Source organism: Anoplophora glabripennis, unplaced genomic scaffold (assembly GCF_000390285.2).
Source record: "Anoplophora glabripennis isolate ALB-LARVAE unplaced genomic scaffold, Agla_2.0 scaffold937, whole genome shotgun sequence".
Classification (NCBI taxonomy): domain Eukaryota; kingdom Metazoa; phylum Arthropoda; class Insecta; order Coleoptera; family Cerambycidae; genus Anoplophora; species Anoplophora glabripennis.
Genome location: NW_019417671.1, coordinates 122,531 through 149,002, shown reverse-complemented (window position 1 = coordinate 149,002; position 26,472 = coordinate 122,531). Strand labels below are relative to the sequence as shown.

The 26,472-nt window shown below is 34.2% G+C and overlaps 1 protein-coding gene across 1 annotated transcript in view; it reads right to left on the bottom strand.

Annotated features, from left to right (window-relative positions):
* Positions 1-4,443: 4,443 nt before the first annotated feature.
* The window catches only part of LOC108912658, a 27,417-nt gene continuing 5,388 nt past the window's right edge, over positions 4,444-26,472 (bottom strand). The window contains exons 2-3 of the mRNA XM_018717964.1: positions 14,421-14,803; positions 4,444-4,667 (exon numbers count right to left, since the gene is read on the bottom strand). Coding sequence (XP_018573480.1) covers positions 4,459-4,667; positions 14,421-14,799 — 588 coding nt within the window. The 5' untranslated portion in view covers positions 14,800-14,803 and the 3' untranslated portion in view covers positions 4,444-4,458. The remainder of the gene's footprint in view (positions 4,668-14,420; positions 14,804-26,472) is intronic.

The following is a 26,472-nucleotide window of genomic DNA, read 5'->3' as shown; positions in this document are numbered from 1 at the left end:
TTTTTTTACATATTATTTCATGCATTTAATTTCTTTAACTTTATCAAGTCCAGAAATCTTTGAACGGGTTGGCTATACTTTATGAGCAAGTAGTGACCAATTAAAAATAACATTTGAAAAATAACTTACTTACAAGACATGCAACAAAGAACATTCAACAATGAACAAAGGTACCTAAATGTTACTTCGGTAGATGTTCAAAATGAGCACCCCGTACTTCAATGCACTTTCTAATCCTACGAATGTTTTCCCGGTGCACTTGAAATAATATTCCGTGATTATTGCGGAGATGGTCACAGTTCTGTGTTAACCTCAGCAGAAGTATGTAAAATAGTATAAAATAAGTAAAAACTAAAAAAAATTTATGCCGCTTGCCAAATAAGTTCTATAACGACCGCACAAACGTTACATACTGCTGGCAGACATTTACCCCGCCCCTCCCCCCAAAACCTCCCCAAAGGGGTAACGTGGTTCGTTTGCTAGTGGGCGTTCATTACATTGACAAACATTGACATTGACATTACAGTGGGGGTGGATGAGTTTCCTCATCCTAGAGGAACCACATACCAGAATGAAGAAGTAAACTCCCGTATTGGCAGTCAGCACTTTGAATAGTTTGCTTTGTAACGATCGAGTTCAAATCTTGTTTACAATTTTTACTACTAATTATAAGGCCGGCAAGTTTCAGAAACTTTACTTATGATACTTATTGGTGGATAATGCAGTAGGAAGAGAGGAAATGCAGAAAACTTGTACCAAATAATGCTACGAGTCCCTTATCGAAATCCACTATAACTGATTGTGAAGCTTAATATGTATCTTCTCGAACTAAATCATATTTTTCTAATAAGAAAACAATTCCTATCCTGTAGCATCTCGTTTTAGTGGATTAATCTTTAAAATTTTATCCTTAATCATAAAATTACCAAAAGCCGTCCTTAAAAAATGGCCATTTGGGAGATAGATTCCTCAAATTAAAAAAATGTTTCACCTACAAAAAAAAACATAATTACCCATTATCTTTGGTCGTCTCATCACTGCATTAGCAGAAAGTTTTAGAAAAGCATGTTTTCATCTTCACAAGGTTTCTTCTTTTGTGCAAGTATCTGGGACACACAGACAGCCTTAATTTTGTCAGCGATTTTTAAAATATTGGCTATATTCAGCCGACAGAATCGAGACTTTTTCTGCACGTTTTCCCACTTCTATTATTTCTGGATATTTACAAATAAGAATTTTCTTTTATTTTCGAAAGAATTTTTATATATAAATGGGATGTTTCTCGCAAAATCGATCAAGACTCACCAAGGTTTGGAGACATTTAATAAATGGTTTTGGGCGTACAAAAATTAGTTTTTTCAAGTACCTACCTATTAAGATGTCATGTGGCAGAATTTGAAAATCCAATATGGTGGCCCAATATGGCTCTGGGAGTGTAAAAAAAAATCAGGATTCATTTAATAAACTCCCTCCAGTGAACATGTTACTAATAAATTCGTCTCCAAATGACCTTAATGGGAACTTTCGAGACCGCTGTTTATAAATCTTAAGTTATTTTCAGACGATTCGAGATGGCAGTTTTTATAGGTACCGTGTGTCCGTGGATTGGCTTAACTACCTTGTAAAATTTTTTTTTATTTTTCGACAAAAGTCATTGTTTATAAAAATGTTTGCTTGTCCTGAAACTTCGAAAACCAGTTTCAGAAAACTAAAAATTTATACGGGGCGTTCACAAAATTGGAAAAACCAAAATTGCCTTAAGAGTAAAGTGACACTGAAAGAAATCCACCAAGTGAGGGGTTTTGTTAAGATATTTTAGCTACAATAGTTAAAATTTTTGCTGTCACAGAAAAAAATTCATGCTGACACAAATAAATACGTTTTGCTGAAACGTGTTTTCTACAACAACAAAAAAAAGTCTTGTGGCTATATGATAGTTCATTTGGAATTTTATTTTAGTCGACTGTCTATCTGTCCCAAGTGAGTTGTTTTGCTTGGGTAAGTGAATGTATTTTTTTAGAATTGATCCAATTGGGGTTAGTCAATTCTTATTTGTAGCAAATTAGGGCTCACTTACTGTAACTGAGGCCTCACTTAATAATTTCCAGAATAAACCGGAATACGGCTCAATGCGCATGCGGGATTACGCGTGCCTTATGCTGACCATGGTTTCGCCCATAGAGAAGTTTTCGCCATTTGGCTGTAACACGTAACACGGGATATACGTTCGTCAATCGTTAGTCGTTGGATCCTTTAAATAAATAAATAGATGTTTTGTGATCGAATGTTGAGTCAGTTTTCAGTTTGTCTAACAACCGCCAGAAAGTTTTCAGTTGCGTAGGTATGCAATAGTACTTATATGCATGCGTGATTACATGCACACAATGCAGGCTGAATACAAACTCTTAACTTCTCGATTGGGGATTTCAAGATTATTTATGGTTGTTTAAAAATATGTACAACATTTTTAGTTGCATTGCATGGTGCACGAAAGAGTGAGGAGAGCCAACAACATCGAAAAATAGTAAATACGGAGTTGACTCGCTTGGGGTTAATGAGTTGACTCGCTTGGCAATAATGAGGACTCGCTTGGGGTTACTGAGTTGAGTCGTTTGGGGTTAATGAGTTGAGTCGCTTGTGGTTAATGAGTTGACTTGCTTGAGGTAGCAAAGAGATTATAGCAAAATTGTCGACTTACTGCAAGTGAGTTCCTTCCAGCAAAGCAGTTTTTCTTGTGGTAAGAAGGCAACTCACTTGGCGCCTATTTAATGCAGATATTTTGCTACGGTTAATGGATTTTTACTAACCGTAGCAAAGAAATTTTCTCAGTGGACCTTATTTTAAGGACTACTACAAAATATTATTAATAAAAGTTGTTTCTAATACTAAAGAAATATCAAATATCGAATATCGACAAATTCGGATGAACTTTATAAAATTCTTTTTTTTTTCTCGTCATGATTAATTTGAATTGTATGTTATAGCAAAAAAAATCCTTGAAATTTTTGTGAGAAATGAGTAGGTATATAATTTTAAATTTTACATTTTGAGTTTATTAACGTTAATCAAAATAAGAAAAAAATTAAATACATCGAAAGTAATAATAAAATGAAAGATCCTTTCTTGGAAACACTTCACGAAGTTATATATGTATCTAGTGATAGAATTTTCAAAATATCCAGTGGCATCGAATTTCTGGGGTTTTCAGTGACGGTGACTCCCGGTATCTCCTTCACTGGCATATCCGAATTCAGAAGATTTTAGTCTTTAATTAGATAAATTATTGATAAGTTTCATCATTCTGCATTAAACATTTCCATATATATTTTAGAAAAGGTGTTTTTTTTTTATTTCATCACCCCTTAAAATATTTGAATATATTTAATTAATACCGTGTATAGTCCAACTCGCTATCAGCAACTGATTTATTTACAATTAATGAGCTTTACTTAGGGAATAAAATATCGATCTAACTCACTAAAAATAAATTAAAAAGTTATTTGTTTATTGCTCACTTAACCCCAAGTGGGGTACTCATTCGGGTTAATAAAAATTTCTAGCAAAACTTTCTACTTACTACAAGTGATCTCTATTTTGCTAAGAATATTTCTTTATTATAAGAGGCCGACAACTCACTTGCCACCTATTTAATGTAGAAATTTTGCTACAGTTAATGAATTTTTACTAATCGTAGAAAAAAAAAGATACGTCTCCTCACCAACACCAGCCAAAAAAAGAATAAATTGGGACTATCAACGTCCTATGTGGTCATATAGTAAAAGGATATAATTTTGCTAAAACTGTATTAGGTAATACTGTATTAGGTAGGTAATAATATAAAATATTCGAAGATATTATAACGTATTCGTATTTGCTCTTTATAATTTAAGATATTTGGTAATTAAATACAAAAATTCTAAAAAAGATATTTGTTTATGTGGGTTGTATGTTGTACATGTATAATGTATGGATAATAAAGGGATATATGTATTTATAGGAAAATATCGATAAAATTTGTTGCAATTATTTTTTAATTATTTTTGAGACGAGGTTTAATTATAATTACAAGATCAAATTAACTTACCTGAAAAGAAGTTCTATCTTGATTATATAAAGCTTCGTCGAAAAATCAGCGTGTTTTTTAATGTTCTTTTCTAAACGTTTGACTAGAAATAATGGACTACAATTATTTATTATTTATTTCGACAAGGCTTCATATAATCAAGATCGAACTTTACTTAAAGTAAGTTCGTTTGATTATGTAATTATTAACAAGCATTATCTATACGACTACATATTTGAATTTTCTACAGAAAATATGCTCCAATAATGCCTGAATTAAAAAAATAGATAAATACATCAAACCTTTCTTTTTCAAATTCCGTACTTAGCCCTAATTGGACCGGCTTAAGATAACTGATACCTCTATATAGTTGGGATTTACTTACCTTGCTGTATTTATACCCCTCCAGGTTCATTTTGTTCGGTTAAGACTAACATCAGTTGATTAGATTGTAATTCTTTTCTCCAAGAGTTCAAGTCAACGTTTACTTTATCTGGTAATTCATGAGATATTTTCTTCCCTCGAACTCCTACAAATTTTCCTCTAAATTCATATGGATACTTTTTACCTCTCATTCCAAAAAATTCTGAAGACTGTTTCTTTCCTATAGAGAAAGAAATGAAATTTCATTTTACTTTCTGTCGATGTTTATTGAGAAATTAACTATTTCTTCATGAACATACTTTAAATTATAATTAAATATTTTACATAATTAAGTAAGATAAAAGTTAACTTTAAATTTTAAATTGTCATTATACTTGGTGTAACTTTAAGTGGGAATCAATTTTTTAGAAACAATTCTACGCGCTAGAGAATACTAATCAGAAATTTATATTTTTTACGTCAAAGAAATAGTCGAGTTATAATTCTTTTTTAACCTGCACTTAAACTCGTGTCGAAGCCACCACAAGTCAACCGATCTCAGTTTTATCAGCGTGTTTGTTGTCTTTTTGTTGTTGTTACCTTTTTAAATCATAAAACTAACAAAGAGGCAAAGAGCGAAACTGCAGTAGAAAATAAGTTTACAAAAACAAGTTGCTCTTGTGTGCTGAGGTGGAAAGTGTTTCATTCTTGTCGAGAGAAAAGGATGGAGCCATTTCTCCAGACAAGAATGAAACTTTTCACTGAGGTTTGTATACTATTTTATTTACAACCATACCTTTTAAATGCAACTGCCGGTTTTCGTAAAAACAATAATCAGGTACGTGAGAAATTAACAAAGTAAGATACCTGTATAACCAGATTTCAGATAAAAAAACTGTTAACTTGGAATTTTGGTAATGGCACTAAAAATGTCAAACATACAAACTTAAATTAATTGCATTTTTGATAGATTTTCATCAAAAAAGTGTTTTCGAAGACAATGAGCGATTCAGAAGAAATTATTTGTACTCCTGAACTGAGAGAAGCCGCTGAAGTTTGGAAAAAGATTTGTTACCTAAGAGTCGTCCAAAGTACGATAAAGTTTATGATGTTTTCAAGAATTGGTGCTAGCAAAAAGGTGTTCAGAAAGCTGTTTCTGAAACTATTGTGGTGGTATATTTTAGCGAAATTGCCAAAATCAAAAAGCCGTTAACTCTTTGGTCCATTTACTCAATGTTGCGTATCTTCTACTTTAAATATTAAAGGTAAACTTGATATATCCGAATTTTTTAAGTTATTGGCATTTTTGAAACAACAAAATCTAGGATGTGTATCTAAAAAGTCAAGCACTTTCTCCAGTGAGAACATTGTGGCGTTTTTGAAGAATGCTTTTGATGACCTATAAAGGTTGCATTCATAATTGGTGTATCAGGTGCATGGCGAAGTGACAAACTGTATAAAATTGATGCTAATATCGTGGAAAATAAGATTCACATCGAAATTCCAACATCAAAAACCTACCAGTCAAGAATATTTATAGTGAGTAATGAGTAACGTTTATTGAACCCATAGATCTATTATAGTATACCATTAAATCTATGATTAAAATATATGTTTCACTTCGTTTAGACGTTCTAAAAGAAAACTTCTTTTTACAATTAAGATTCGGTAAAATTACTCGCCAGCCATTTGGCCACAATTCGATAAGTCAATTTCTAAAAAAATTGCATGTTTTTAAAGCTTCCGCATTGTGAAACATACACGGGACACTGCTTCTGAAGAACGGCAGCCACACTATTGGTATGTAGCGGTGGTGACATTCTCCAGTTAAAGAGGTTAGGGGGTGGAAATCTTCCACCGTAGCGGAAGGGTACGTCGACAAGTCTACAAATTCTCAGGTTAAAATTACCACAAAAATATCTGGCAAAATGCCAAACTCCAGTACTAAAAACGTTACCATTTTTACGCAGGATGATCAACATGGATTAACAATTTCTGTTGCCGCTTATAACCAATCAAATCTTACAATTAATTTAGTAACATAATTATTAATACTTAATATGAATAAAATTTGTTGATAATATTTTAATACAATAAGATATTTTTTGAAATAAACATTTTCGTTATTCAATGAATGTAACTCACTGTAAGTTTGGAATATCAACATTACCTATTATGTCGTTGTAAATAAATATATATTAGGCATGATTTAATAAATATTAACTAATATTGGTATGTGGATAGGCATACGTTACTAATAGAAAGTATAATTAATTTATGCAGTAAAATAATTATTTTTGTTGTTTTAAACTAACATTAATTCGACAGTATTAACTATAGTTCGAAATGTTACTGTTTCGTTTTTCAGTATATCAGTTTACCGGGTAGGTATTTGTAATATGGTAGGTAATTGGTGGTAATAAAATGACTTTTTCCACAATAATTCTGGTTATATTTTTCCCACCGTCCACACTCTAGTTCCTTATGTTCATTTCGTATGGTTGCTTAATTAGGAACAGAACCAGAGAAGACAGTAGATGACTTCTTTTCGTAGCAATGAGGCTTGCAGACGGGTTGGAAGATAATGGTCGACCATTTATATAAATTTAAAATAAATGACAAAGTTTTGTATAATATACAGTCCTGGTTGGTAAATAATAGTTAAATTTTATTTAGTTCCTCAGACTTGTTCTTTTACTGTGCTGGGGGACAATTATTTAAGTTTGTATCGAAAATATGTTGCTTTACGTCCAAACGGATTGGTAGACCGTCGATTATTTCTCAGATGTGTTGGTTGAAAGTGTCATCGAATGATGGTCGATATTCATAAAATCAGTGTCGTCTCGCAAAAAGTGGCAATATTTTTGAAGCTCTACAACTGGAAAGAGTACAGTGGACACACATTATGACGAACGTCTGCTACCCTTTTAGTTGACGGTGGTGGTGACCTCACTTGTCTTAAAAGACATGAAGGCTGGAGAATGAGCACTGTGGCGGAAGGCTACATTGAAGACTCACTTTTGAATAAAGAAAATATTGCGAAAAGAATACTGAAAGTTGATAGTGGTAATGATAAATCAAGCACCGTTGTCATTTCTGATTTCACAACATCTGAAAATAATATAACTATTAGTGAATACGTGTTGGACTGCTTTGAGAATTGCTCCAAGAATGAGTGTAGTGTCAGTTTCAGTGGTTTATTTAATTTTAATACTTGTGCAAAATGTGTATTTAATATCAATGTGAATAAATAAAACTTATTGTAAATATTGTTGAATAACCTTTTATAAATTAAAACTTAAATTAAACTTAATCCTTAGATTAACACTTTTAATACTTAGATTAACACTTAATACTTAGATTAACACTTTTAATACTTAGATTAACACTTAATCCTAAGATTTTTTGCATTTCATATCTGCACGGTAACCAAATTTCGGTGGTTTGTGGGAAGCCGCTGTAAAAAATGTTAAACATCACTTAAAGCGAGTAGGTACCGTGGGATGGGGTTACTTTGCTAAAAATAAAAAGTTGCCGAATAATATTTCATTTATATTAGTCTCAAATCTGTTATAAAAATAACCTCAATATCGGATTTCTCCGAGCTATCGGTTCGTCCAGAGTTTTTGCTAAAATATGTTAGATTTTAAAAAATTAATTCCTGAAGACCAAAACAAAGTTAAACCCGAGTGGGGTTACTTTGTCCACCTCATTAATTTTCATGATATTTGACAAGTAACCCCTTATTTTTCCCAGGTATGAAAAATATATATCCGAAACAATCTCACTGGATGACAAGAAAAAAACTGAACTTATAAATGGCATTAAGACACCAGAAATTAGAAACTTAGTGATATATTAAGGAAATATTATCTTTTACGGTACAAAAATATTATTTAACTCTTATAGGTACAAATGTAAAGTAAATATAAATATAATATTCTGCAATAAAAAAAATAACAATTTTTCTTTGCGCAGTTGTAAGTTCTTTAAATAATGTTTTCGCCAAAACAATAATGGCTTCTACTAGAGTTGGTTCAAAATCTTATGAGCTTTGACCTTGATGTGCGCAGAAACATAATCCCGGCCGTCGCGCGTCGCCTAAATTATTCTACGTCCTAAAAACATTACATCCATTATTCACAGTCTATCTCGAGCTCTCGTAGCGTAAACAAGCCTTTGCTCCGATTACAAATATCATAATAAAGTGCTCTATTCTTTATTATTTTAATTTAAGCAATAAAAATATATATAACGAACGTTCGCCAGTTGACTTTATTGATGCCCGATCTAAGCGCCTTAGTTCATTTCTGTTTGTAATGAGGCACGCGGTCTAATTCTGAGTCAATGTTTTCACAACGTGCTTATTAGAAGAATTATGTGGGTACGCCACGCCTTTCACGCATTTTGCGGCTCATGAGATTTTGAAACTACTCTAACAATAGATTGCCCCCTAAATCTTATATTACTTAGGTAATGATACTTCGCAGACTTTGATAATTTTCAAAATTGCCCCACTACATCGATCAAAGTTACCCCATTACCCCGATCAAAGTTACTCCACGACAGAATATTTAAATTTTCGGCCATATTTACCATGCAATATTTTTCAGTTTTTAATATCTAATGGTTTAACATTGTTGTACAGCAAAGACTATATATTACCTTACTCCAAGTGCCTGTTTCTCTTGTGCATTTGAAGTTATATTGGTTTCAAAAAAGGGATAAAATATCGTTTTTTAAATAAAGGCCTGGTACACTCTACAAACATCACTGGTTCACAAAGGAACGATCATAGAGAACATAGTAGTACTATATTTTCTATGGGAACGATTAGACATGATCGCACTAACTATGCGGAGTTGCCATATTATGATATCTGCCTAATATCTCGAGAAATGTCGGAAGGAAGAATATAAAATAAGATCATCAATGTTTCTGTCAAAGTAGCCCCTGAAATTGAAAGTAACCCCATCCCACGGTACTTAATAATATAATTTTAACATTTGAAGAATATTATACGTTTTTAACAAATATTGAAGCTGTTTTGAATTCCTGACCATTATGTCATTTATCCGATGATTCAGATCTGTTATCAATCGTGGGTTCTCTGGTGTTCCTAAAGGAGGACAACGCTCCTTCACTTCATTGGCCTAAGGGAAGAATCATTGCCGTTCATCTTAGAGCTGATAAAAAGGTGCGCGTCGTATGAGTTAAAACTAAGCACGATGTAATGAACCGTTCAATTGGGAAGGTGTGTTTATTTCCTTGTTGAAATTAGTGTATTTGGTGCAGATTACCTCACCACTTTTCTTTGAAAGGGGTATGTTCGGTAAAATATGCCCGTTTATGATATACACCTGTTAATACGTTTCAAATCAGGGACCAGGGAGACTAAACAAGGAGCACGAACTCATACGGGAAAATTGACAAAATTTGTCACTTACAGTTGCACAAGAGGTATTTTACAGGGTAAATTTGGGTGATTTAATGAGAAACTGTTGCCTAGTAATTCAAATTGCTAGAGGAAATAGTTTAGAATTTAAACAACACGAATTTACCCGGTATCAATACAAACATCGGGTGTAATTCGGCATGATAATTTAATGAATATAAACCTAAATTGATATTTGTAATCACATTAAAATAATATTACAGTAAATGCTTAAAGTGACTTCCTTGTTCTTAGGAAATTAAATTGAATTTTATTCAATAATTGTGCATTACCTCTTATAGCATTAATTTCATTTTGTATTCTTTCCCATAATTCGTTTTCTGTATTTACTGAAAAGCTGTAAACTGTTGTCCTCAATGCTCCCCAAAGGAAATAATTACATGGGTTTAGGTCCGAGGATCGAGGTGGCCATTCTAAAAGAGCATTATTTCCTTCATTTGTTAAGACAGTGCTCATCTAAGTATTGCATCATGCATGAAAATCGTATTCATTCGTAGTGTTATCGGCAACTCTGCAGGCAGATAGGGTAACCTTGTTTGGAGAAATTCTAAATAATTTTCTGCGTTCAATGTAGCAGGTAATATAACAGGACCAATTAAAATACTACCAATAACACCAGTCCAAACATTAATCTTAAATTCATGTTGGAACCGTCTTTTACTGATTCCATGTGGAGTTTCATAACAATTCATTATGTGAATTGAAAATACCCCTTCTAGTAAAAGCGGTTTCGTCTGTAAACAGGATTTTCTTGTGGATATTATCGTCTCTATTTCCTGAGTTCCTGAATACTTTGACTGAAAGCAAGACGTGACGGAGGATCTATTGGTAGGTAAAAGTTCTTGAACTGATTGAAGGTGGAATGGATGTAGTAACTGGTCTTTTAATACTCTATTAACGGAACTTTTTGAAAGCCAACCTCTGCTGCTAAACGCCTTGTACTTACTTGCGGAATTTCTTCGACCCTATCCAATATTTGTTCTTCCAGCTGAATAGTTCTAGCCGTACGTTGTCCGCTATTTAATGTTACAGGTAAAAAACGTCATATTTCCCGAAGGCGCCTCTCCACATTAGCAAATGTTTTGTGATCTGGAATTCTTCGATTAGGAAATCTTTCAGTATTATGTTCGAACACTAGCACAACAATTTCCTTCACAATAACCCAAAACTTGTAACATATCAGTTTGTTCAGCAAAAGTATAAATTGCAACCATAGTAAAGAAGATATTAAAAAACAAAGTAAGCTAAAATTAAATGACACCTAGCTTGACACTGAACCTTTTAATAATTATTGTTATGAATTTGTTTCTTTGTTATGTGGCACCTCGTACTAGATTAATCTAATTATCTTGAACTGATTTTATATTATTTAGTGTGTAAAATATGCCAATTTTATTCGAAATCCATAAACGATATAAAAATTTTGTAAGAGACAAAAAATCTTCTAAAATAATGCTTATTTTTTAAAATATAAATTCTGTCTTCATTGGCGTACACACAAAAAAGTTACGGGATAACCAGTGGAGCACTGTATAATTATTCTCACCAAATTCTATATTTTCTTAGCAAAACTGTTTGCAATATTATTTGAAAAAAACTAGATTATCTGTTATATATTTAGAAGGCTATATCTCAGTAGGCGTGCACTTTTGTATATAGGTAAGTTAGGTTAAATATTCTTATTTTCATTCAAGGTCCAGCGTTGTCCATCATTTTCATGGACACCCTGTATATCTACACGTTTTTAATGGAGTTGATTTTTTTTTGTCTTCTGGTATCTATATTATTTTTGTAAAGTCTTTGTAGATCACAAATTCGTCGTCTATTCCTCTGCCATTCATCTGCATGCAATTAAAATCATAATCAATAATTTTTCAAAATTTTTAACTTAACCATACTTTCACGTGTAACGCCACACGTAAATGTAGTTAAAATCATTTTAATTTCAAACGGGAATGCGGCCCACCAAAAAAAGGAGTAAGGAATCGAGTATAGCTAGCTGATTGGTTGAATTAAGTTTATGACCTAGACACCAACTTTTTGACCCTGGGTGACCACCCCAACAACATCCCCCCCCCCCCGCTAACCTTTTCTGTTTCAGAGACAGCCAGGATCAAGAAACGAAGACAACGACACACACACACATACACACCCCCCATACCCTCCTTACCCCTCCCCTCCCGCNACACACACACACACACACACACACACACACACACACACACACACACACACACACACACACACACACACACACACACACACACACACACACACACACACACACACACACACACACACACACACACACACACACACACACACACACACACACACACACACACACACACACACACACACACACACACACACACACACACACACACACACACACACACACACACACACACACACACACACACACACACACACACACACACACACACACACACACACACACACACACACACACACACACACACACACACACACACACACACACACACACACACACACACACACACACACACACACACACACACACACACACACACACACACACACACACACACACACACACACACACACACACACACACACACACACACACACACACACACACACACACACACACACACACACACACACACACACACACACACACACACACACACACACACACACACACACACACACACACACACACACACACACACACACACACACACACACACACACACACACACACACACACACACACACACACACACACACACACACACACACACACACACACACACACACACACACACACACACACACACACACACACACACACACACACACACACACACACACACACACACACACACACACACACACACGCACCCGCAGCCGCACCCGCACGCGCACCCGCACGCCCCCGCGCGCGCGCACGCACGAACGCACGCACGCACGAACGCACGCACGCACCCACACACACACACACACACACATACATCTTACCCCTCCCCTCCCGCGCTAGCCTAAGGGCTACCTCAGCAAAGCGCATCCCAGGCTGCATCGCCGCACTACCCTACCCAACCATACCACACATAAACATGACACCACCCCCGGGGTTTACACAGACGAGCCGGCAAAACAAGAACAGCGCCAGAAGAAAGGGCCCCAGCCGGCGGGGCCCAGCCAGGACAAAAAGAGGTCCACAAAGCGCCTACACCGGCCGCATTTGCGGTCGGGGTAGACGACGGATGGGGCCCACCTACGAAGGCTGTCCAAAGAGGGATAATCCTCCTCGATCCCAAATCATTTAGGCCAATTTCTAGCCATGGAATAATAGCGCGTGGCGGTTGAATTAAATGTAGCGCATTACTGTCGAAGTTCTGTGTACGAAGCATTAGCCTGCATTAGCTCTATCTCTCTCGCACACGTCCGTGCGATTGTCGTTTATATTGGCCCAATGACAGTTGGGCAGTCCAGTAATTTATTAGGTCTATGGTACCGACATTTTATTTTCTCTTTTTTCTGTTTTTATTTGTGTTATTTTCATTATCTATTAGCTTGACAGATTGTTGACTAAATGTATTTTGAATAAACTAACAATTAACTACCTCATTTTCCAATATTTAAGTAGGTACGCGTTTCGTAGTTAAATTTATATTGTCGTATTCCACCCTTCGAGCGAGCTTCAGGATTTCAGAACACCCCGTATATTCATAGAAGTCATAATCTTGTACCTACGGATATGCCGGAGACCGCTGAATTNCCATGCCGACCAAACACCGCATTCAGATCATATTCCGCGACATGGCGCTCGACGTGGGGCTCGAAGTCCAGCTTCGACGTCTTCGCGGCGAGCTCATGTTGCTAATTCCCTGCACAATTCTCAAACATTAGACACAAACGGTCATATATCACGACATGGCGCCCAACGTGGAGCTCGATTCGAACTTCCGAGGTCTCCACCAAGGGCCCATGTCGTCGTTACCGATCCCATCGATCATATTCCTCGACATGGCGCCCAACGTGGGGCTCGATTCGAACTTCCGATGTCTCCACCGAGGGCCCATGTCAATATGGCCGATACAAACGATCATGCTTCACGACATGGCGCCCAACGTGGGGCTCGATTCGAACTTCCGATGTCTCCACCGAGGGCCCATGTCAATGTCGATATGGTCGGTCATTACGATCATATTCCTCGACAATGTTTTGAGTAATTTAATAGATTTAATTATAAACTTTGTGACAGTAGGTACCTATTTAATTTGATGAAATTAAATTTTAAATTGTCTAAACAGTTCTGAAAGATTTATCCTAAAAAAAATCTTGATACATTATTTGGCTTGGCAAACTATGCGCTGGCTGACATAGGTAAAATATAAAATTGTATCATTTCTTTAAAATTATTAAATTAAGTATACACATTTTTTTTAAACTAATCGCAACCGCAAAAATAACTTCAGACTCATATTCAGCACCTTATAGTAAATAATTACCAGTGTTATTAATTACTATTTAAGTTAATTTGGTACTCACCAAATTCGACAAATCCGCTATCCTTTTTGCCTCTCATACCCACGAAACCAGAACGGGCTCTTTTGTATAACATATCCGGGTAAGTTCCTTTCCATAATTGCATATACGCAAAGGGTTTGTTCTCACTATTTGTTATAGAACCGGAGGGTGCAATCCTCACAGAAGTCTCAAGTGTTTCGGAAACTGACAATGGTTTATCTTTAGTCTTGAGTATATTGGCGGAATAATTAAATTTGTTAATTGAGTCGTATATTGAATCATCTCTAGATTTTCTTCCTCTGACCAGAGTTAAACTTGAGAAAGTGTGATGATCTTCAGATTTGGTAGTAAGTATACAGAGAACAGTGAATAAGAGGATTTGTATAGAAAGAAGCGTCATAATACTGAAACAAATATTCATAATTTAAAATTTATACAGAGCAAACCATTGATAGATAAATCGCATTTCAGAATAAATAAGCAAGATATAAATTGCAGAAGTTTAATTTTAAGACAGTATGTATAAAGCTGATCCATTTTGGATGGGATTATAAGGTTCACTCAAACAGTGATGAAAAGAAAAAACTAAAAGATTTCGTGTTTATGTTTTAGTTTTGCTGGTTAATTTACCGATATTCGATATACAGACAAATTAGCCCCTGTGTAGTATGAGATATCAAAAATAAGTTTGAAGAAACCCACTGAGGTTTGTTATCCCTAATGAAATAACCTAAGTATACAGGGTGTCTCACGGTGACGGCCCACTAGAATTATTTCAGAGAGTACTTCGATTTGAATTTAGAAAATTTGGGATACCGGATTTTCGGGCATGCCCTCCTCAACTAAAATAATGGCGTCTACGTACCACTTCCGGTTATACCGGAAGTCGCCATCAACTTGCTTATTTTAAATGGAACACCCTATACCTACCTATATTATTGCAATTTTGGATTCTACGTGTTATTTTAGGTGGACTTTTATGAAGTTTCCCTATTCCTAAAATTAACCGTTTTCGAGATATTTAATGTTTTTCAAAAAAAAATGGAGGGAAACAGTGTCTAGCTTCAAACATGTGTATTCTATAGTAAGAAAGATAATGCAACAATATTTATAGGGGGGGGGGCAGCTAGACCCCTAAGCTGTCCATACATATTTTCAAAGTGACTTAATTGCATACAGGGTGCTAGAAATTTAATGCCGAGTTTAGTTAACTTCAAACCTCCATAAGTCGTATTTTTTAAATGAAACACCCTTTACGTCTTTCTATATTCTGATACACAATTTTATTCTCCTTCGAACGGTATCAGGGTTCCCTATACCTAACTCTTCTAGTTTTTAAGTTATCCACTATGTTTTGTGTAATCACCTAAAATCATGTAATTTCTTGCGAGGACAGCTGTGGAATTTTTAGCAAAACTTCAAAACAAACAACTAAACTGTCAATTTGTTGTTAGTCTCTTGTAGTGACAGTTTAATTTAGTGTTTATAAGAAATGGTAAACAATACATATTCAACTGCTGATATTTTAAATTTATTATTCATTTACGGACGTTGCAATGGGAAAAAGTTAAGAAGAATTACTATTACTAGAGTATGGTCGAATTTGTGCAAAGAATTTTACCAAATCCAATAACTTCAAATGAAGATAATGTAATAAATGTGCTAGCCTATTTTAATGTTCATCCAGAATCCTCAACTCGTGCCGCAGAGTATGATTTACGCATTTCACGAGCATCCATTCACAGGATGTTAAGAACTAATGATATGCATCCATACAAATTTAATTTTAATTTCTGCTTTTCATCCGGGTGACGCCGTGCAACGTGTACAATTTTGTGAAACGATGTTAGTGCGATACCAAGAAGATCCACAATTTTTGAACATATTATATGGACAGACGAGTCAAAATTTACGAGTGAAGGTATTTTTAATAGACATAATACTCATTTGTGGTCATTTGAAAATTCTCATGTTATTCAGGAAAGAAACTTTTAAAATAAATTTAGCGTAAATGCTTTTTGTCTAATTAAAGATAACCAAATTTCTTACCATATCTACTAAGAAAATTTAAATGCTGACAGATATCTCAATATTTTGCAAGCGGTTGTGGCAGATTTTCTAGATGATATACCTTTAGACCAACTAAGGAAGTGTTTGTATCAATTAGACGGGGCTCCACCTCACTGTCACAATAAAATCGATCAACAGCTGACTGAAGTGTTTGACGATAGATGGATGAGACCCCTAGAACCGTGGAATTGGCCAGTGAGGTCTCCCGACCTCACTCCATTAGGTTTTATGTTTGGAGAGTAATAAAGCAAAAAGTTTATTCTACACCCGTTGCTTCAAAAGAGGATTTGATTGCTCGAATACGAAGAACGTTCCATGAACTGCCTGCAGCTGAAATAGCAAAAGTGGTGACTGATGGTGCTAGAATCCACAAGTGCTTAGCTGTTAATGGGATTCATATTGAACACTTATGACTTTTTAAAGTCATTTTTTTATTTTAGTGCATTATTATTATCAACATACATAATTAAAATTGTGTATTACTATGTATGAAGTTGATTTTTTAGAATTCTTCTTAACTTTATTCTGCTCATTTTGGTGGAAAATGTGGAATTGTCTCATTAAAAACTGTAAATGTTCTGATTAGAATCCTATTGCAATGTCTGTGAATAAATAATAATAAATAACTGGTGACAGTTTAGTTGTTTGTTTTGAAATTTTGCTAAAAATTCCACAGCTATCTTCGCAAGAAATTACATGATTTTAGGCGATTACACAAAACATAGTAGATAACTAAAAAACTAGAAGAGATAAGGATAGGGAACCCTGATACCGTTGGAAAGAGAATAAAATTGTGTATCAGTATATAGAAAAACATACAGGGTGTTCTATTAAAAAAACGACTTATGAAGGTTTGAAGTTAATTAATCTCGGCATTAAATTTGTAGCACCCTGTATGCAATTAAGCCACTTTGAAAGTATGGACGGGAAGTTTAGGGGTATAGCTACCCCCCCCCCCCTATAAATATTGTTGCTTTATCTTTCTTACTATAAAATACACATGGTTTAAAGCTAGTCACTGTTTCTTTCAATTTCTTTGAAAAAAATTAAATATCTCGAAAACGGTTAATTTTAGGAATAGGGAAAGTTCATAAAAGTTCACCTAAAATAACAAGTAGAATCCAAAATTGCAATAATATATAGGGTCTTCCATTTAAAATAAGCAAATTGATGGCGACTTCTGGTATAACCGGAAGTGGTACGTGGACGCCATTATTTTAGTTGAGAAGGGCACGCCCGAAAACCCAATATCCCAAATTTTCAAAATTCAAATCGAAGTAGTCTCTGAAATAATTCTAATGGGTTGATGTTCGCACTCAACGAAGGCAATGTTTTTTTAGAAGGCGTTCACCGCGCAACTATTCTGTTTATTTCTGCGTATAAAACAAATAAACACAATACATTTCCAATATAGAATTATACCTAAATTATAAAATTTATATAAAATTAAAAATAATTTAAAATTGCACAACCAAACGGAAATTTTAGGTGAAGCGGTGCGTCACTTGCGTCACCTGGTGAGCCGCCACTGCATCCTCCCTGTCTTTTAAGACGTCAACTAAAAGGGTAGGAGACGTTCGCAATGCATGTCCACCGTACTCTTTCCAGTTGTCCAGCTTCAAAAATTTTGCCACTTCTTGCGAGACGGCACTGATTTTATGAATAGGTACCGACCGCAATTCCACTAACTTATCTGAGAAATAGTCCACGTTTTACCAATCCGGGTGGACGTAAAGCAACATATTTTCGATAAAAACTTAAATAATTGTCTCCCAGCGCAGTAAAAGAACGAAGTCTCTTGATTTTGGTATTGGGAAATTTTGTAAATAAGGCGGATTTCGCATCTTCAACGTTATCAATTGTTAAATTGACTAATTCATTGCAACGGCATGCGCCTGCAACACTCAAGATTAGGACGACCTATAAAGAAATTTTTAAAAAAATTTAATTCTCGTATTTTTAAAGCGTTCACCCGCGATTTTTTCAGTACATATCCCTCATTTTGTCTCTTGAGAAAAACATAACAGAACATAAAACGTAACTTTGAATATTTGCTTATATCAATCAATTGCTAAGTTTGAGAAATACACCATCAATACATTTTCTGAATACAACTTAATGTTTTTCTCTTTGCACCAATCCATAAAACTTTTGGTAGACACATTCATAAATTTCACGACATTCTTTGGGAGAAGATTCAAAGAAACCTCTTTTGCAATGGTACACCTAAATCTTCATTAGATTCCATTTTTACAGAGTTTTCAGCAAATTGAACCACAAACAATCAGAAATTAACTCAATTAGCAATATGGCGACTAATGTTTGACAAAGTATCCATGACTACATCGATATATCCTACTTACCTACTGTGCTATATAATTCTTTAGTTTGAATAGTTTCAAAGCGCAAATTAATAATTAAGTGGGGATTTAGGTTGGAGAAAAAATGACGTTTTATTCAGATTAAAAGTGTCTTTTTTTGTCTCGCACACGAAAGTAACTCTTTTAATCCTAATATAACAATATATTATTGTTCTCAATTTGTCACGATGACTTTTTACTATTTTCATTTTTACATAAAAAAATATGTAATTTATTTTAAGTAGCTTTATACTGCCATTCATTTTCCAATGATTTCAGTGTAGTGTAGTTGTTTAACATTATTTTTTACACATAGTTTGAAAATAAAATAAATGAACAAAAGATACTTGACATTTACAAAAAATTATTTGTCTATAGATAAAAATTAAAAATACTATAGGGAAAACTGGGAAATACTGTTACAATATTACAAATAAGAAACCCACCACTATTCATTTTTTATCACAGAAATGAATAATAGTTGGGTATTGCAATGTTAAGTATTAAATATATGTGTTGAAAAAGGATGACACTGACACACTCGTTTTTACTGATACTCTTAAAGAGCTTTCTAAGCAGCAGCAGATGACTTCCCCGCACATGGGTAGAGATTTATGTATCTGTTCTTATTTCAAATGGACTTAAAGTAGGTATATAATAAAAGTAAAGAAATATTACCTAAAATATGTTTCTGTTATACATATTTTATAAACAATGTATAAAATAATAATATAAACTCAGAAAAAACATTAAAGGAGCAGAAAAATTTCCAAATTTTTTTAGTGATTTTTGAAAGGCTGTAGATAACTTCGTGAATAATGGTCGTATTGAGAAAAAAAGAAGCACCTTGAAGCTTTAAGTTTCTACTTTTGAAATCTTCAGATGAAAATTTTTTTTGAGCATTACTTTCGGTGCAATCCAAAGAAATAATGCAAGGCAAAATTTTACAATTTCTTTTTTCCAAACTGCACATGGGCTTAAAAAAATTTTCAGCTAATCAATGCCAGGATCATTTAGCCTGATTCATTAACTTCAACTTCAATTTGTTTTTTTTTATTTTCTGTACTATTATTTCCCATTGATATATCGGCTATTGAGTGAAGTCACCTTGTTTTTTGATCATCGATATTTCATGAACTGATGATCGTACAGCGAACGGAAGGTGGATTTTAGAAACCGGAATCAATCCTCTTCAAGAGCCTTTTGATATATTTGACAATAGTTTTTTTTATATATACAGGGTGTTTCAGAAAGACCTCCCGTAAATACAGGGGGTGATAGTACGACAAAAAATAAGAATTTTTTGTCTTATGAACTCTATGTATGTCTATCTCCTCTTGTTTTCGAAATACAGAGCGACAAAATAAAATTTTTTAAATATAATTTTTACGAAAGTTTCCAAATGGTGCGAACATTTTTTATGAAATTTAGTATTTTTAAGGATGTCAAATGCGCTGACCTAATTATTATTTCAATATTTCATAGAGGGCTACATTCCTATTACATTTTAAGTTCTAATTTTTTTAAGGTTAGTTTTTTTACCATTCGGGCCCCAATTTCTAATGTACAATTTTATTTTCTAAAAATAATGTACTCTTGTTAGAACTTCCTAATGTGGACGGTTTTCGAGAAAAAAGGCTTTTAATTAAACTAATAAGTGACTTTTCTCAAACTAGGCTTATGTCAAAACTTATTGATGGATGCCTTATAAACAACACATACATTCTTAGTAATATTTTAAACTTTAATTAACTTTATATCAATATTTTAATGATTTAATTACAGTCACTAAAATTTTGATATAAAGTAAATTAGAGTTTGAAATATTACTAAGAATGTATGCGTTACGTTTGTTGATACATCCATCAATAAGTTTTGACATAAGCCTACTTTGAGAAAAGTCACTTATTTTATACACTGTAATATTGTAAGAGTTTAATTAAAAGCCTTTTTTCACGAAAACCGTTCACATTAGGAAGATTTAGCAAGAGTACATGATTTTTAGAAAATAAAATTGTACATTATAAAGGAGCCTGAATGGTAAAAAACCTAACCATAAAAAAATTAGAACTTAAAATGTAATAGGAATGTAGCATAACTAGCGCGATCTATGAAATATCCCAAAAATAATTAGACCAGCGTATTTGGTATCCTTAAAAACCCCGAAATACCAAATTTCATAAAAATATTTCGCACCGTTCGGAAATTTTCGTAAAAATTCTATTTAAAAAATTTTATTTTGTCGCTCTGTATCTCGAAAACAAGAGGAGATAGACATAGTTCATAAGACAAAAAATTCTTATTTTTTGTCGTACTATCACCTCCCTGTATTTACGGGAGGTCTTTCTGAAATACCCTGTACATACATACATTACTTTGAAAAAATGCTAAAAAATGTTTTTTTCTGCTGTTTTGGAAAATTAACGACTACTTTGCAAATATTGCGAAAAGTACCAATGTTTGTAGTTTTTTAGTTCAATACATGCCTATTAGGCCTGAAAATTTTGAAATCGATCGATCGCACCGTTTTCCTTTTCTGAATCGTCAGTTTTATAAAAAATTAAAGGAGCAGGTTTATTGCTCCTTAAACATCAATTAATGATTACAATGAAACAAATGTTTTGCGTTATTTTTCACACAATTTCGTGTTAAATACGCGTCAAAATATCGAAAAAAGTTTACTAAATTTCTGTTTCAGTTTTAACAATGTAAAAAGCATTCGAAATGGCTAGCCAATTGCTGACACCGCTGATTCTATTAGGAAGTAATAAAACCTGTCTCAATTTATTTTACTAGATTTATACAATCCATGTACCTACTGTATTTTACAATTCTAATAACAAAAAAATAATAATAAATTTTAGGCTTTGTTAGAAATATTCTGCAATAATTAATTGATAAAAATTTAATTATCTAGTCGGGTTTTAAGTGAAGTCGATTAACATGAGGTAAATAATAATCGATAATCGACTATCGGTAATGTTATAGATATACATACAGGTTTTTTATATCTTCCAATGTTTGGAGACATGACTTATACATTAAGCTTTTAACCATAGAAAAAAGTACCATCTGACAAAATATAACAAAAAAGTAAAAACAAAGAAAAATATCAAGAACTGGCAATATATTCAGGGTGGGCCATTAATTAGTGTGAGAAAGTAAAATAGCTCCCTTGTTATTCACAATACAGAAAAAAAGTTAGGAGGGACAAAATTAATTTGAAACATACAGGGTGTTTCATAATTGGATGTCAATATTGAAGGGGACAAAAAGTTCATATAAACATAGGTCCGTTTTCGCTTTATTTTTGATATACAGGGTGATGAATATCTGTTTGTAAAATTGTTTTTTTTAATAACTCCGAAACTAAATTAGATAGTTTTATAAAACTTAGTATGTGTAAACTAGGTGCAGAGACAGGTCTTTTGCATAATAAACGAATTTTCATTTCTAACCAGTGGCGTCCCAATTAACTATTTCTGAGAAAATTATATATATGGCAATATAAACATTTTAGTGCGGGGTTGCCAAGTTATGTAGAAAATTCTTCGAATTTTGGAAAAAGCATGACCTCGAAGAACTACTAACACTTGTAGCAAAAATATTTGACAGAGTTATAGGCAAATGTTACGCAAAGACTCCTATATTAGCTAATATCGATATTTTATACAGGGCATTTTTTATAATACGATCATTTTAAGAAAGTTCAAACTTGATTTTATAAAATTTTGCAAATGGAACACCCTGTATTTTATTGTTGTATTTTATTCACATATCAGTCCACTTCAACTTTTATTAAGTATGTTCTACGCCTAAAGTTGTTTTTAAGATATAACAACATTTCTGGAAAAACCTAATTTTTATTATTTTCGGTCGCACGAAATGGCTTTGGAAAAAACTGTCACATTGTGTCAACTTGTCAGTTCATAATTTATCATTCCATTTTGAGTTAATTTTATTAGTTAATATGTATTTGTGGTATTCTATAAAATAATAAAAATTTAGTTTTTTCAGAAATGTTGCTATATCTTAAAAACTAACAATTTTAGATATAGAACATGCTTAATAAAAGTTGAAGTGGACCGATATGTGTATAAAATAGAATTATAAAATACAGGGTACTCTATTTGAAAAATTTTATAAAATTATGTTTAAACTTTATAGAAATGATCATATTATAAAAAATTCCCTGTATAAAATATTGATATTACCTAATATAGCAGTGTTGGCCTAACATTTGCCTATAACTCTATCAAATATTTTTGCTCAAAGTGTTAGTAGTTGAAACTTATTCGAGGTTATGTTATTTTCCAAATTCGAAGAATTTTCTACATAACTTGGTAACCCCGCACTAAAATGATAAACTGTTGATATTGCCATATATAGAATTTTCCCGGAAATCCATATGTTTAAAAATATACAGGGTGTTCCGTTTAAAAAATGTAACATTTGGCGTGTCCCGGTTTTACTCATCACCCTGTCTGTATCAAATTAATTTTGTAGTTTAGGTTTCTTGATTCTGTATAACTTTTATATAATTTTTTTTTTGTATTATGAGTAACAAGGGAGTTATTTTACTTTCTCACACTAATAGCCCACCCTGTATATAAACAATTTGGAAACAAAAATATTTATTATTTCACCCACAGCCTCATTCATTAAATAAATTTCTCATACAAATTAATTTACATGGAAATGCTCATATCCCAGTACAAAATGTTTCTAACATTTCAATATTAGACTGACAGATACATGTTTTTGTGAAATCTCTGATATTCTTCAGTATCTTTCAGGGGTTACGTATAAGGGGGAAAAGGGTGAAAGGGGCAGAGGTAAAAGTTTTCTTATAACTATAAGCAAGTTATATTTTACTTAATTTGTATACTAAAAATGTTATTTATATGATTCTGTGCAGCAGATGGAAGAAAAATGGTTTTATTACCTTATTAAGAGTTTTTGAGTGGTTTGGGTGGAGGTTTAATCCATTTTGCTTAGAATCGATGTTACTTTAGGTTAAAAAAACATATTTCATATGTTTAGGATTAATTTCTGATATAGCCGAAAACCGGTCTTATTGACCATCCTCCTTTGTGGCACTTCCTTTTGGCCCCTGCTCCGGTCACTTTCGAGACACACATGAAGAGTATTACATGGATGTATTACAAAAATTTACCTAAAAGACCTGTCTTGTATGCATCACATCACGACATCATTATATTGAGCAAAACATTTGAGGAACACGATAATAAAATATTAAGGATGTTTTAGAGAAAATTAAAGAACCTAACCTAAAATTGAATTCCAACAAGTAGGTACAGCTTCTTCCAAAGAAATATTCCAAAAGACAAACATCAGTTGAGGAGCTTCCTAGGTCTATGCCCTGTTTTAGGAGATTTGTTCGAGGAATCACAGATTTTGCTAGACCATTACATCAACTGAAAATGACCAGCTCTACATTTAAACTCCAAAATGTCAATAGGCATTAAAGAAAGTATATGTTCACTACTTATATTAGCTAATCCACAACGCAGATACAGTATCCAGAAAACCGTTTTCCGAAAGATCTTCACACTACAATCGAGCATGGGCAAAAGAATTTGGAAACTTGTCCGGAAAAACAGCAAATTAGATAGATGGACAATGGAAAACTAGAAAATTTACTGAAAACGAAGAATGATTTAAGATCAATAAATATGTTGATGAACATAGGACTCGACTAAAATGGACAGAAGTATCGAACAAATAAATCATCAACGTTAAAAGGTTATTAGGCAATATGAGTAGAGTACATATTAGTAGAGTCCTACTTTTTAGGTGTAGTTTCTACCAATTATTGAATTTGTTGCGGCATTGAACTGTTTCATGTAGGTTTGCTAAGCGAAGATTTAGCATCAAAAACTGTCAAGGAATATTGGTGAGATTGTTCAATTTTGGAATGGAATGGATTCACCCCTATTTTTAATAATTTCAAATTCTTTTTGAATATCTTCTATTTCTTTTCTTACAGTTATAATTTTTTCTTCCATTGCCTTCTCTACAGGGTGTTAAAAAAGGAGTGTAAAATATTTAAGGAGGTAATAGTATGAACCAAAATAAGCAGAAAAGTCTCAATAAACATGGGTCCGCAAAGTAACGGTTGCGGAGATATGGAATGTTTTATGTTTTTTAGCCCCTTTTTTATTTTGCAAAAACGTTGTGTATTTTCTTATAATAGTTGGTTGATGTTTAGTTAAATAAACAGTACGTATTTGACAGTTTTGTTCTCAGTGCACAAGTTTTCTTTCGCTATGGATGGTTATAGACCAGGAAATAAAGAGAAAAATAACTAGATTTTCGCGGCCCGGTCCGATTTTAATGCGGTTTTTTGCATTTTGTTCAGAAAGACCGTCGGAAAAAAGTCCCGCCGTTTTTATTATCCGGAAGTGGCGAAAATGCATCACGGGTGCATAATGTGCATCTAGAAGTGCATCGCATCCGAGAAACTTGCCAAAGTGCACAAAATACCGCAAAAATTGGTACTCGGGGGTTTTGGGGGGCGCAGAATTCGAATATGCATATATCCAGTCCACCCGACCTCCCGGGGGGCGACTTCTGGCCGCTTGGGGGGCGCGGGGGGCACGTGGATTGCAAGGTTCTCCTAATGACTGGAAAAATGGATCTCGGGGGTTTTCGCGGGTGCTGATTCCAAATTCGAGGGTGAAAAATATCCCCTGTGCTCGTGGAGGGGGCGGTGGGGGGAGGGGGGTATGAAATCTAAAGTACTCGAAATGAATGGAAAAATGGATCTCGGGGGTTTTTGCCGGTGCTGATTCCGAATCTAACACTGCCAAATGCGTCCGATGACTATTTCTGATTATTTTGGGAAAGGGCGTTAATCTTCTAAGAAGGATGAATATAAATTAATGGAAAATCATGGGACGAAACTCAATCTAAAAAGTTCGGTTGGAATAAGAAAGGATAAGCCTGATAATTTTTTTAAATATACTTATTGTTCTAAAGTATAAAAGTGTATTTATACATGTTATAATTTTCTATCCCCAAAATACTCATTATTCCATGTTACCAGTTCATGAATATTATAACCCCCCTCCCTCTCCACCGCCCCCTCCACGAGCACAGGGGATATTTTTCACCCTCAGATTCGGATTCAGCACCCGCGAAAACCCCCGAGATACATTTTCCCAGTCATTTCGAGAACTTCAGATTTCATACCCCCTCCACGAGCACAGGGGATATTTTTCACCCTCGAACTCGGAATCAGCACCTGCGAAAACCCCCGAGTCCATTTTTCGAGTCATTCGGAGAACCTTGCAATCCACGTGCCCCCCGCGCCCCCCAGGCGGCCGGAAGTCGCCCCCCGGGGGGTCGGGTGGACTGGATATATGCATATTCGAATTCTGCGCCCCCCAAAACCCCCGAGTACCAATTTTTGCGGTATTTCGTGCACTTTGGCAAGTTTCTCGGATGCGATGCACTTCTAGATGCACTTTATGCACCCGCGATGCATTTCCGCCACTTCCGGATAATAAAAAAGGCGGGACTTTTTTCCGACGGTCTTTCTGAACAAAATGCAAAAAACCGCATTAAAATCGGACCGGGCCGCGAAAATCTAGATATTTTTCTCTTTATTGCCTGGTCTA